The following is a 13,543-nucleotide window of genomic DNA, read 5'->3' on the forward strand; positions in this document are numbered from 1 at the left end:
AATTACTCATATATCAGAATGGTTTTATGATTTTCTAAAAACAGCCATGTATTTTTATTTCTGAGTAGTAGTATGTTCCAAAGAACCAGTAACCACTCCTTGCTATTTCGGTGACAATACTCATTACTTTTCAGTGAAAATAATATTTATCAAGAAAAAAGACTGGAATTTTCTGGGGTCAAATATACTGCAGAATAGAGGCTTATGTGGGGTCCTTTAAATGTATGCCATTTTCATACATACATACAGGATTGCCTGTATCCTGCCTAACAGATTTTGATGCATAATTACCTTACCTTTTTATAGGTCAGGAGATCAAATAATGACATTTTTATGTAGTGTGCTATTTTCTTTTTTTGCTCAGGTTCTCTCTTTAGGAGCGGATGTCCTACCAGAATATAAACTGCAGAGCCCACGCATCAACAAGTTTACAATATTGCATTACAGCCCTTTCAAAGCTGTCTGGGATTGGCTTATTCTTCTCTTGGTCATATACACTGCTATATTCACGCCCTACTCTGCAGCCTTTCTCCTCAATGACAGAGAAGAACAGAAAAGACGAGAATGTGGCTACTCTTGCAGCCCTTTGAATGTGGTGGACTTGATTGTGGATATTATGTTCATCATAGATATTCTCATAAACTTCAGAACAACGTATGTAAATCAGAATGAAGAAGTGGTAAGTGATCCAGCCAAAATAGCAATACACTACTTCAAAGGCTGGTTCCTGATCGACATGGTTGCAGCAATTCCATTTGACTTGCTGATTTTTGGATCTGGTTCTGATGAGGTAAGTTACTTCAGAATCTTATTTTCTGAAAGATTGCTATTACAAAAGTGAATCTATTTCAACTGAAAAAAAAAAAAAAATCCCACAAGTGGTTGCTTTACAAACTTCCCGTATCTCAGAGATGAACTTCAATCTTATTGGAAATGCTATAAAATAAAATGACATAATTTTGCCACTGCAAACACTTCACAATTTTCTCTGTTTTTGTTAAGAGATACTAAAGACTATCTTTCAACCAAGAAAGCAAATTTTGGGGAAAATGTTTCATAACACGTAACACATTTCCAGGCTATAAAATCTCCCATGTTAACTTCACGGATATAAAACTGTCCAAGTTGATGATGTCTCTTTCTTTTTTGACTCATAATTGTGGTTTGAGACAGCAGGAACTTATTTCATGTTCAAATTATGTGGAAGAAGCATCTTCTAAAATGTCTTGTTCAAAACTCTTTCTCTTGGGGCTCAGTGGGTTAAGCCCCTGCCTTCGGCTCAGGTCATGATCTCAGGGTCCTGGGATTGAGCCCCCCATTGGGCTCTCTGCTGAGCAGGGAGCCTGTTTCCCCATCTTTCTCTGCCTGCCTCTCTGCCTACTTGTGCTCTCTGTCTGTCAAATAAATAAATAAAATCTTAAAAAAAAAACTTTCTCTTAAATAATATCTATATTGGAAAATAATTCTTGTGTTCCCAGTATCTTATGAAGTTTTAAACTTCAAGGAAATATGACAAGTATATGTACAGAGCATTTTCTGGTTAAAGTGCATAACTTTAACCAGATTCTTAAGGGGTTCTTTGATCCAAAAGCAGTTAAGTTCTCCAACAGCCCCCTCCATTTAATTGCCATGAATTCTTATTGTAAATAATCTTCCTGGATTCTGTAATTGAATGACTTACAGAAGATGTGAAAGTAGTTCTAAGGGAGTAGCTTGAGAAAGATAACCTCAATGTGTTTAATTTTAAAAATTCAGGGTTCTTTTCTACCTGAGAACCCCATCTTTGCTTTTTGTTCAAGGGGAGGTCAAATATCAAATGCCACCTGCAGATGTTTGCTCCCTGACCATAAGAGAATCCTCCACCACCAAGAGGAACAATTGGTTTGGAAATGAATTATCTCCTGTAGATCATGCCTGTTGAACTCTGGGCAGTTAAGAACAGGGCAGTGAAGGGGCACCTGGGTGGCTCAGTTGGTGAAACGTCAGCCTCTTGGTTTCAGCTTTGGTTGGGATCTCAGAGTCCTAAGGTGGAGCCCTGTGTCAGGCTCCATGGAGCGTGCTTTAGAGAATCTCTCCCTCTCCCTCTCCCTCTGTCACTCTCCCGCTCATTTTCTTTATCTTTTACTTTCTTTCAAATAAATAAGTAAAATCTTAAAAAAAAAAAAAAAAAAAACAAGTCAATATGTTCTTCCTGGATTCTACAAACCTTACACAAAGCCTCAAGCCTGACTCTCCTCATCTGTAAAGATAATAATATTAATAATAATAATATTACTTCCCCACTTACATTGTTTTATTTATTTATTTTTAATTTGAGACTCTAATGAGATAATACACGCAAAACTCTTAGAAAAATAATGAAAAAAGGTTAGTTGCTGTTAAACCAGTTGACCATTTCATGTTAGATATTCCTAACTTCGGTTGTTAATTAAAAAGGAAGAAAAAGAAACACTTCTTGATACTTACTTTTATGAGTTTCTTACAATGGGTGATCCATGTACGTACATCAAATAAGTTCTTACTGATAAAAAATAGAGTAAAATCTCATGCTTTCAAATTTTAAAATATGTACACCAAATTAAATTTCAACGTGGTGGAAATAAAAGAATGAGTGAAAAAATAAATAGGTTAAATAGGATTGTTAGGAGAAGTTAATTTACTGATGAGATTTCATCAATAACAAATCAGTATTTGAGAATGCTGATTAAAACCATTAAGGTAGAATTTTTAGGATTCAAATTTTGATTAGTTTACTTACAGTTACTATATCACTTGAAAATAATAAAATTAGAATATCTGATTTAGATAATCACTATTTCAAACTGGACTTCAAGAGCTGAAACAAAAATTAATTGTGATTCACATTAGTATAGGAGGAAATAGTTTCTGGGAAAAATGGTGTCTAGACTATTTTTTCCATGTAGCATCAAGAAAAAGGTGAAGTTTGCCTCAAAGAAAGCAATACAACTTCTCTAATCCCATGTGCTTTCATGGGTTCTCCGATGGTCCCAAACCTACTCTTCGTTCTTTTAAGATGTGATATGATATCAGAAGAGTTCTGACTTTGGACTTGGACCTGGGTCTGACTCTCCTCTTTGCCACTTACTTGTTATATTTTGGCAAGATATTTAACTTGTTAAGATTTCATTTGTTTTTCTGTAAAATGGTGAAAGGTACGTTATGATTTTAAAAAATAAAGCAGCACATATGAAAGACTAACTCAGTACCAGGTAGGTAGTAAGTGCTTGCTAAAGGTTACTCCTCTTCTCTTTCCCATCCCTTTGGATTAAAGTCTGTTTTTTAATGAAATCTTCCCTTAAACTCACATGTTACCATAGTAATCCATAAATACCTTAATAATTCAGGTATTGAACAAATACTTATTGAGTGTCTATGATCTTACAGTAGTTATTTGATTAGCTAGTTGCAGTTAGGAATCCTGAAGAAATGGGAGACAGAAAGGAAATATGTTGAGGACAGTTATTAGGTTGCAAAGCAAAGGAGTAGAGGGCATATTTTAGAGAGAGGTATGTAGGCATCAAGGATAGCAAGGGAAGGCATGGGTCTGGAAGGCGGTTAAGGGTGTCAACTATTGGGGTGAGTTGGCTCTGAGAGGTAACAACAAGACCAGTGATGAATTGGACTACTTTATACATTTTTCAAGAGTAACAATGAAGTTACTTCTTTTATATGCAAACTATATTATGTAACTATAATCAGACTTTTAAAAAATATATATTTATTTGAGATAGAGAGCAAGTGAGGTGAGAAGCAGAGGGAGAGGAAGAAAGAGAGCCCTCAGGAAGACTCTCTGCAAAGCACAGAGGCCAATCAGGGGCTCAATCCCAGGACCCCGAGATCATGATCTGAGCCGAGACCAAGATACAGATGCTTAACTGAGTATCTGAGCTCAGTTGACTGAGCAACACAGGCACCCCTACAATCAAGCTTTTAGTTAAGTTTTTCAATACATAGTGATAGTTCAGAATGATACTTTTCCAAAAGTGTATAATGTCTTGTAGTAAAAGTATTAAAAATATTTAGCTTCCATTTTTGTTTCTGGGAAAAAAAGAAGAAAAATGCTTCTAGAATAAAAAGAGATCTTATATTCAAAGGAACTAATTTGGGAAGTTTTATCACATGAATATGAAAAAAAAGAAAACTTTTTGGGATTTTGACCCAAAACTAAATGGCAAATCCTAAAATCATTAAGCTAGAGGTCACTCTAACAAGATATTATCCAGTGCAATGTTTTTCAGACTGGGGTATCATAAAGGTGACTGAAAGAGATGGCCCGAGTTCAGAGGCCCTCAAGAGTTGACATCAGGACAGATTGATAAGACTCAGAGCCATCCACCTCCACTGTAAAGGATTAGCTTGATTGTATCTATTACACCAATTGGAGTTTCATGTTATTTTTTTTTTCTTTTACAAATTTTAATGAGAATTGACTTAACTCATTTTGCCATTTCTAGAAAGTGCTATGGTAACCTTTATTCAAGTAGGTTCATTCATTCTGTAAGCATTTATTAAGAACCAACTACTGCCAACATGCTAGACCCTGCATTTACAGAAAGAATAAGACAAGGATCCCACTGTCTGGGAGATTACCGTCTACAATGAGAATAGCCGATGAGCAGAGAGTACTATCTGATAAATGCTTTAATAGTGCCATGTACAGGGGGACATGTGAACATGGAAGGGGGGGTTCCTGAAAACCAGTGGATATCTTTCAGGTAAAAGGGGTGGGGAAGTCATGCCAATTGGATGGGAAGCCCATTAGAAGCATGGAGCTATGAGGTATGGTTCCCAGTCCTATCAGACCCAATATTACAAATATTTTATAAAGCCCCTTTTATTATTGTTAAATAAAAATCACAAATAGAGGGGCACCTGGGTGGCTCAGTAGGTCAAGCCTCTGCCTTTGGCTCAAGTCATGCTCTCAGGGTCTTGGGATCGAGCCCTACATTGGCTCTCTGCTCAACGGGGAGCCTGCTTCCCCTCTCCCTCTGTTTGCCTCTCTGCCTACTTGTGATCTCTCTCTCTCTCTGTGTCTAACAAATACATTTTTTAAAAAATGTCACAAATAATATAGCCTTTTATTTTCATTTTAACATAAGGGTTGAATATATAGGTTTTATAGGTATATATGTGTATGTATATATAGGTTTATATAGGTATATATGTGTATGCATACACATGTACAGGTAAATATGTATATCTATGCATATATTAACATATACACACACCTAGAAATCTCGTGACTATGATAACAACAAACATGGGCTGACATAGGCATGCTATATATACACAGTATACAATACCACAGGACTTGCTGTCACTGAAGACATAATTTTCTAGAACAGTAAACAATTCCTACTGAAGGTCCAAACTAAACAAGTTAATTATCTCTCAGTTTTCAAGGTAGCTAAATTCCTGGATATTTTAATGAATATTAAAATGTGCAAAAGTTAACATCTGTTTAGATGTAAAACCCAGCATTGAAGCTCAAAAAAAAGTTTAGGTATTGCCAATATGAATGACTGTGAGACACTGAAAAGTTATATAGGACACAGATAATTTTTCTGCTGTTGGAGACTACTCTAGGCATTATTAGGACTACTTACCTCACTGTACTGGGAAGTAAGGAAAAATTCAGGAAGTGGTGTCAAATACTATAAAGTATAAAGACATAAAGTGGGATGAAGGCCGGAAATAAATCACTAAGTGTGTCAGTTCACTATGCTGAAGTGGTGTCAGGTCAGACGTTTGCCACAGCCAAATGGAAGTGGCTTCAGAAATTAACAGGAAGCATGTAGGGCCCCTTCTTGCTAGAATCTTGGTAATAAAAGCAGGTGGGAAAGGCAGTACTGGAAGGCTACACCTGGTGAAGGAAAAGAGTTACTGTTTTTGTTTCAGATTCTCCCCTTAAGAAGTTTATGAGCTGACAAGAAAAAGCCTTGTGATGCAGAATGACTTCCACAGGTGGCTAATTTGAATGAAGCGATTAGGAACGATTTGGGGGGGAAGTGCCATTTGAGTTGGAACTTGACCAGAAAAAACTGGTCTCTTGAAAACACATGGAGAGCATTTCAAGCAAAACAAAACACCACTGGGGCGCCTGGGTGGCTCAGTGAGTTAAGCCTCTGCCTTCGGCTAAGGTCATGATCTTAGGGTCCTGATATCGAGCCCTGCATCGGGCTCTGCTTGGCAGGGAGCCCGCTCCCTCTCCCTCTCTCTGCCTGCCTGTCTGCCTACTTGAGATCTCTGTCAAATAAATAAATAAAATCTTTTTTAAAAAATTTAATGTTTAAAAAAAAAAAAAAACCCACTACTGAAAATGGCCCAACTGGGGAACAAGCTTGGTGTGTTAGAGCAGAGAGGCCGGTGTCAGCTGGGGTGAACCATAGTGAATTGGGAGTTGAGCGCTAAGACAGGAGGATGCAGTGACAGGGACCAAATCACATGCAAACCGTGACATCTGGGAATTTGAGGTTTATTCTGGCTGCAGTGGCGCCTTCCGAGTGGGAACAACATAATCTAACAGACGGTTTTAAAGACCTCCTGGCTGATGGTCTGCAGACAATTTAGTCAGGGTGGAAGCAGGGGAAGGCTTCTTCAAGGCTTCGAGCTTTTGCTATAATGCAGCAGGAACAAAACAGCAACAGCTTGGACCACATGGTGGCAATAGAGGTGAGGAGATAAAGACACATTTGGGATATAGTAGAGGGGAGCTGTTAGGCTTGTTGATGGATTAATATTGTTGGAGGAGTAAGAAGCAAAGCAGAATTAATGATGGTTCAAAGATTTTGTCATTTCTTTCTTTTTGTTTGAGATATTTTGGAGGATGGAGGTCCTGAAGCAACTTTCCAGATAGGAAAAACCTGGTGAGAAGAAGGTGCATTATGGGAGTGAAATTCCTGTTTGGTCCATGTGAAGTTTGAGGTGCCCATCAGTCATCCGAGTACAGATGGCATGTAGGCAAGTCAGGGACTCCATGAACAACTAGAAAGATATATATATGAGTATAAGAAATAGAAGCAAGCTCCATTAAATTATGAATTAGATATAATCATGGCAAAGATTGGTTTAGACCAGTGATTCTCCCTCAGGATCATGTGCAGATTTTGATGTGGATCTTATAAAAGAGTTTGGATCACATTTGGTAGGTCTAAAGTAAAACCTTGAAAACTTCATTTTTAAAAGTGGCAGGAATTTCTGCTGTTTAGATATGCAAGATTTGGTGGCCTTTTTAAAAGTGGCAGGAATTTCTGCTGTTTAGATATGCAAGATTTGGTGGCCTTATCTGGATTAAAGAAGAAATCCATATGCTCACGGGTGAACATTTCTACAAAACAAAGACATAAATAATCAAGTAAAGCAGTGGTTTTAAGCTAAATATAAGGACAGCCATGATTTCATCATTGCTTAATTCTAGCTGAATTATTAAAATGTTTTTTTCTATGCATCACAGCATCTCAGATGACCTTAGAGAAAACAATTTTGTCAATGTCAAAATAGTTAATTAACTATTAGTGTCTTCCTTGCCAATTTCTCTAAATGGTAGGCTACTGTAATATTTCAGTTCTATTTACACTCAGCCCTGAAGAAGGAAACCTATTTGAATTTTGGATCTATATTATTTTAGCTATAAAACATATATCCTAGCAATGCTGAGGATAGCTTGGCATATACATTTTTACTAAAGCAGAAATACACATATATTTTATATGAACAGAATTGCCCACTTTTTCAAAACACTCATTTAATGTTTTAGCCTAAGTAAAAGCAAATCTTCTACTAATAACTAGAGGATTTTCCAAAATATTAAGAAAATATGTTGAAGAAAGGAATACTGACAGGGGTCCTGGATGGCTCAGTCAGTTAAGCATCTGACTCTTGATTTCCACTTAGGTCATGATCTCAGGATCCTGGGATCAAACCCCACATTGGGCTCCCTGTTCAACAGGGAGTCTGCTTCTCCCCCTCCCTCTGCCCTTACCCTCTCATTCTCTTTTGGTCTCTTTCAAATAAATAAATAACATCTTTAAAAAAAAGAAAAGAAAGAAATGCTGGGCAATAACTAGGCTTTCCGATGTCATTAGTATCTTCCTATTATTAATGCCATCCAGACAGACCAAGGAAGGAAAAGAGTCTCTATTTCTTAATTTTTGCATCATCAAGTATCATGCCACCCATAGCAAATTGTCTCAATATCACTGATGCAAGAGAACAACACTATTGACTCCGTCTCCAAAAAGTCAACTTTTCATTACCTCCCTCAAGTTTTCCCATATTTTGCTTATCTGAGTTTCAAATTTATCAGCTGTTAGAATCTAGAGCGTTCTCTTTAGTTACAGACCTCATTAACGTCTTCCTCTCCGGAAAATTAGTATTTTTTGTTTGTTTTGTTTTTTATTAACTACTTCCTTTGTGGACCTCTCTGGATTCCCACTTTACTGTTACTTTTCATGAATCCTGAATACAAACAAGGTCTTCGAAACCTAAGTATATACAGTGCTCTTTGAGGGGAAGTTTTAATAGAAAAGAGGAGTTTCTGTTGACATTGATATGTTTGTTTCAGTAGTCTATTAGATGCATCATAGAAAGGATACAAGGGAAAACTTAGCAAGCATCTGTATAGAAATTCAGATCACCTTGTCAGAATTCTTTCTGAACCTAATATCTACAGCAGTTGCCATTATTTTGTTAGAAGTGAATTGCTAAAACATTAGACATACTAATGTTCAAATTTAAAAACCAAAATACATTTTGAAGAACTGTATACATAATATATTCCTACCCATAAAGTGACTGTGTCTCCATTTAGATAGTTCTTGGAAGTTAAGGCAGATGTCTCCATTGGCTTATATTTGAGGTTGTTGGTCATGCCTCTAAAAATCTGTTGTTTGACAAGTAAGAGATGCAGGGTCCCCAATGCAATAATTTTTGAACCAAGGAAATATAAGAACATTCCATAAAATAAATATGTTTTTCATTTAGCTTACCATTTATTCATCATGTATGTGTGATCTTTTGTCTACAATTTGCTAGAGATGACAAAAGGTTCAATATTTGGTTAAATATTTCTCAAAACAAGTCAAATTCTCTTTTTAAAATATAACATCCAAAATTTTTTATTCATTGTAACATTTGCTTATTACTATTTAAAATCATTTGATGACCAGTTTTCCATGTTATTGTAACTACAGAAAGGGAAAATGAGTTCAAATTGCAGCAAAATAGAATGTTAATTATAAACAAAATAAAAATAAAAACATCTTGACAGTAAAGGTTGTTAAACATTGGAGTGAGTTTCACAGGGAGGTTGTAAATTCTTGAGTTTGAAAGTCTCAGTTTGTGGAGGAATTTGTAAGGTTTGGTATGAATAAATAAAGAATAAATTAGGTGATTTCCTTAAGGTTTGTTACATACTCAAAATATGGTTTCTTTTTTTTTTTTTTTATTGTATTAGTGAATGTGTCCTTAGAAATATTGGAAAAAGTGTGACTCAAACTGAACAAAAAACTCAAAACTAGTTTCAATATTGTTAAGTTTTATTGGGTAAGCAATTCATGGAATGGTATATATAAGCGACAGAGCTTAGAGGAAATTGAAATAAAACCTGAAGCAAAACATGAGTGTAGAGTTATGAAATGTGTTACTAAGTGTTCCCATTTCCCCACTTGTACCCAAATATTTCTTGACAAACAGAACAGAATGATGGATTAAGGAGAAATTTTCAGTGATGATTCATTCTTTCAATCCTGTAGGCAAAACTAAAGATCTCATACTGATATTTCCCCATTTATAAATAAATAATTCTACCCACTTACTACAGGCAAAAGTTTTAGAAAAGTTTTAGAAAACTTCTGAAATAAAGTATTTTAAATGTAAAATTCTTGAAAATGCTTACTTAAAATTTATTTTGAAAATTATTGAGCATAATATTTTCTCTTATTGATGAGGATTTCTCAGTTAAAGTGTAACCGGATTTATTCTTTTTTTTTTTTTTTTTTTTTTTTTTTTTATAAACATATATTTTTTATATACATATATTTTTATCCCCAGGTCTGTGAATCACCAGGTTTACACACTTCACAGCACTCACCAAATCACATACCCTCCCCAATGTCCATAATCCCACCCCCTTCTCCCCAACCCCCTCCCCCCGGCAACCCTCAGTTTGTTTTGTGAGATTAAGAGTCACTTATGGTTTGTCTCCCTCCCAATCCCATCTTGTTTCATTTATTCTTCTACCCACTTAAGCCTCCATGTTGCATCACCACTTCCTCATATCAGGGAGATCATATGATAGTTGTCTTTCTCTGCTTGACTTATTTCGCTAAGCATGATACGCTCTAGTTCCATCCATGTTGTTGCAAATGGCAAGATTTCATTTCTTTTGATGGCTGCATAGTATTCCATTGTGTATATATACCACATCTTCTTGATCCATTCATCTGTTGATGGACATCTAGGTTCTTTCCATAGTTTGGCTATTGTGGACATTGCTGCTATAAACATTCGGGTGCATGTGTCCCTTTGGATCACTACATTTGTATCTTTAGGGTAAATACCCAATAGTGCAATTGCTGGGTCATAGGGCAGTTCTATTTTCAACATTTTGAGGAACCTCCATGCTGTTTTCCAGAGTGGCTGCACCAGCTTGCATTCCCACCAACAGTGTAGGAGGGTTCCCCTTTCTCCGCATCCTCGCCAGCATCTGTCATTTCCTGACTTGTTGATTTTAGCCATTCTGACTGGTGTGAGGTGATATCTCATTGTGGTTTTGATTTGTATTTCCCTGATGCCAAGTGATATGGAGCACTTTTTCATGTGTCTGTTGGCCATCTGGATGTCTTCTTTGCAGAAATGTCTGTTCATGTCTTCTGCCCATTTCTTGATTGGATTATTTGTTCTTTGGGTGTTGAGTTTGCTAAGTTCTTTATAGATTCTGGACACTAGTCCTTTATCTGATATGTCGTTTGCAAATATCTTCTCCCATTCTGTCAGTTGTCTTTTGATTTTGTTAACTGTTTCCTTTGCTGTGCAAAAGCTTTTGATCTTGATGAAATCCCAGTAGTTCATTTTTTCCCTTGCTTCCCTTGCCTTTTGCGTTGTTCCTAGGAAGATGTTGCTGCGGCAGAGGTCGAAGAGGTTGCTGCCCGTGTTCTCCTCAAGGATTTTGATGGATTCCTTTCGTACATTGAGGTCCTTCATCCATTTTGAGTCTATTTTTGTGTGTGGTGTAAGGAAATGGTCCAATTTCATTTTTCTGCATGTGGCTGTCCAATTTTCCCAGCACCATTTATTGAAAAGGCTGTCTTTTTTCCATTGGACATTCTTTCCTGCTTTGTCGAAGATTAGTTGACCATAGAGTTGAGGGTCTATTTCTGGGCTCTCTATTTTGTTCCATTGATCTATGTGTCTGTTTTTGTGCCAGTACCATGCTGTCTTGATGATGACAGCTTTGTAATAGAGCTTGAAGTCCGGAATTGTGATGCCACCAACGTTGGCTTTCTTTTTCAATATCCCTTTGGCTATTCGAGGTCTTTTCTGGTTCCATATAAATTTTAGAATTATTTGTTCCATTTCTTTGAAAAAGATGGATGGTACTTTGATAGGAATTGCATTAAATGTGTAGATTGCTTTAGGTAGCATAGACATTTTCACAATATTTATTCTTCCAATCCAGGAGCATGGAACATTTTTCCATTTCTTTGTGTCTTCCTCAATTTCTTTCATGAGTACTTTATAGTTTTCTGAGTATAGATTCTGTGTCTCTTTGGTTAGGTTTATTCCTAGGTATCTTATGGTTTTGGATGCAATTGTAAATGGGATTGACTCCTTAATATCTCTTTCTTCTGTCTTGCTGTTGGTGTAGAGAAATGCAACTGATTTCTGTGCATTGATTTTATATCCTGACACTTTACTGAATTCCTGTATAAGTTCTAGCAGTTTTGGAGTGGAGTCTTTTGGGTTTTCCACATATAGTATCATATCATCTGCGAAGAGTGATAATTTGACTTCTTCTTTGCCGATTTGGATGCCTTTAATTTCCTTTTGTTGTCTGATTGCTGAGGCTAGGACCTCTAGTACGATGTTGAATAGCAGTGGTGATAATGGACATCCCTGCCGTGTTCCTGACCTTAGCGGAAAAGCTTTCAGTTTTTCTCCATTGAGAATGATATTTGCGGTGGGTTTTTCATAGATGGCTTTGATGATATTGAGGTATGTGCCCTCTATCCCTACACTTTGAAGAGTTTTGATCAGGAAGGGATGTTGTACTTTGTCAAATGCTTTTTCAGCATCTATTGAGAGTATCATATGGTTCTTGTTCTTACTTTTATTGATGTGTTGTATCACATTGACTGATTTGCGGATGTTGAACCAACCTTGCAGCCCTGGAATAAATCCCACTTGGTCGTGGTGAATAATCTTTTTAATGTACTGTTGAATCCGATTGGCTAGTATTTTGTTGAGTATTTTCGCATCTGTGTTCATCAAGGATATCGGTCTATAGCTCTCTTTTTTGGTGGGATCCTTGTCTGGTTTTGGGATCAAGGTGATGCTGGCCTCATAAAATGAGTTTGGAAGTTTTCCTTCCATTTCTATTTTTTGGAACAGTTTCAGGAGAATAGGAATTAGTTCTTCTTTAAATGTTTGGTAGAATTCCCCCGGGAAGCCGTCTGGCCCTGGGCTTTTGTTTGTTTGGAGATTTTTAATGACTGTTTCAATCTCCTTACTGGTTATGGGTCTGTTCAGGCTTTCTATTTCTTCATGGTTCAGTTGTGGTAGTTTATATGTTTCTAGGAATGCATCCATTTCTTCCAGATTGTCAAATTCATTGCCGTAGAGTTGCTCATAGTATGTTCTTATAATAGTTTGTATTTCCTTGGTGTTAGTTGTGATCTCTCCTCTTTCATTCATTATTTTATTTATTTGGGTCCTTTCTCTTTTCTTTTTGATAAGTCGGGCCAGGGGTTTATCAATTTTATTAATTCTTTCAAAGAACCAGCTCCTAGTTTCGTTGATTTGTTCTATTGTTTTTTTGGTTTCTATTTCATTGATTTCTGCTCTGATCTTTATGATTTCTCTTCTCCTGCTGGGCTTAGGGTTTCTTTCTTGTTCCTTCTCCAGCTCCTTTAGGTGTAGGGTTAGGTTGTGTACCTGAGACCTTTCTTGTTTCTTGAGAAAGGCTTGTACCGCTATATATTTTCCTCTCAGGACTGCCTTTGTTGTGTCCCACAGATTTTGAACCGTTGTATTTTCATTATCATTTGTTTCCATGATTTTTTTCAATTCTTCTTTAATTTCCCGGTTGACCCATTCATTCTTTAGAAGGATACTGTTTAGTCTCCATGTATTTGGGTTCTTTCCAAACTTCCTTTTGTGGTTGAGTTCTAGCTTTAGAGCATTGTGGTCTGAAAATATGCAGGGAATGATCCCAATCTTTTGATACCGGTTGAGTCCTGATTTAGGACCGAGGATGTGATCTATTCTGGAGAATGTACCATGTGCACTAGAGAAGAATGTGTAT

General features: G+C 36.6%; 1 protein-coding gene across 1 annotated transcript in view; it reads left to right on the forward strand.

Annotated features, from left to right (window-relative positions):
• Positions 1 to 13,543, forward strand: part of KCNH7 (potassium voltage-gated channel subfamily H member 7) — a 505,381-nt gene that overhangs the window by 425,261 nt on the left and 66,577 nt on the right. The window contains exon 7 of the mRNA XM_059167165.1: positions 365 to 790. Coding sequence (XP_059023148.1) covers positions 365 to 790 — 426 coding nt within the window. The remainder of the gene's footprint in view (positions 1 to 364; positions 791 to 13,543) is intronic.

This window comes from Mustela lutreola, chromosome 3 (assembly GCF_030435805.1).
Source record: "Mustela lutreola isolate mMusLut2 chromosome 3, mMusLut2.pri, whole genome shotgun sequence".
Lineage (NCBI taxonomy): Eukaryota > Metazoa > Chordata > Mammalia > Carnivora > Mustelidae > Mustela > Mustela lutreola.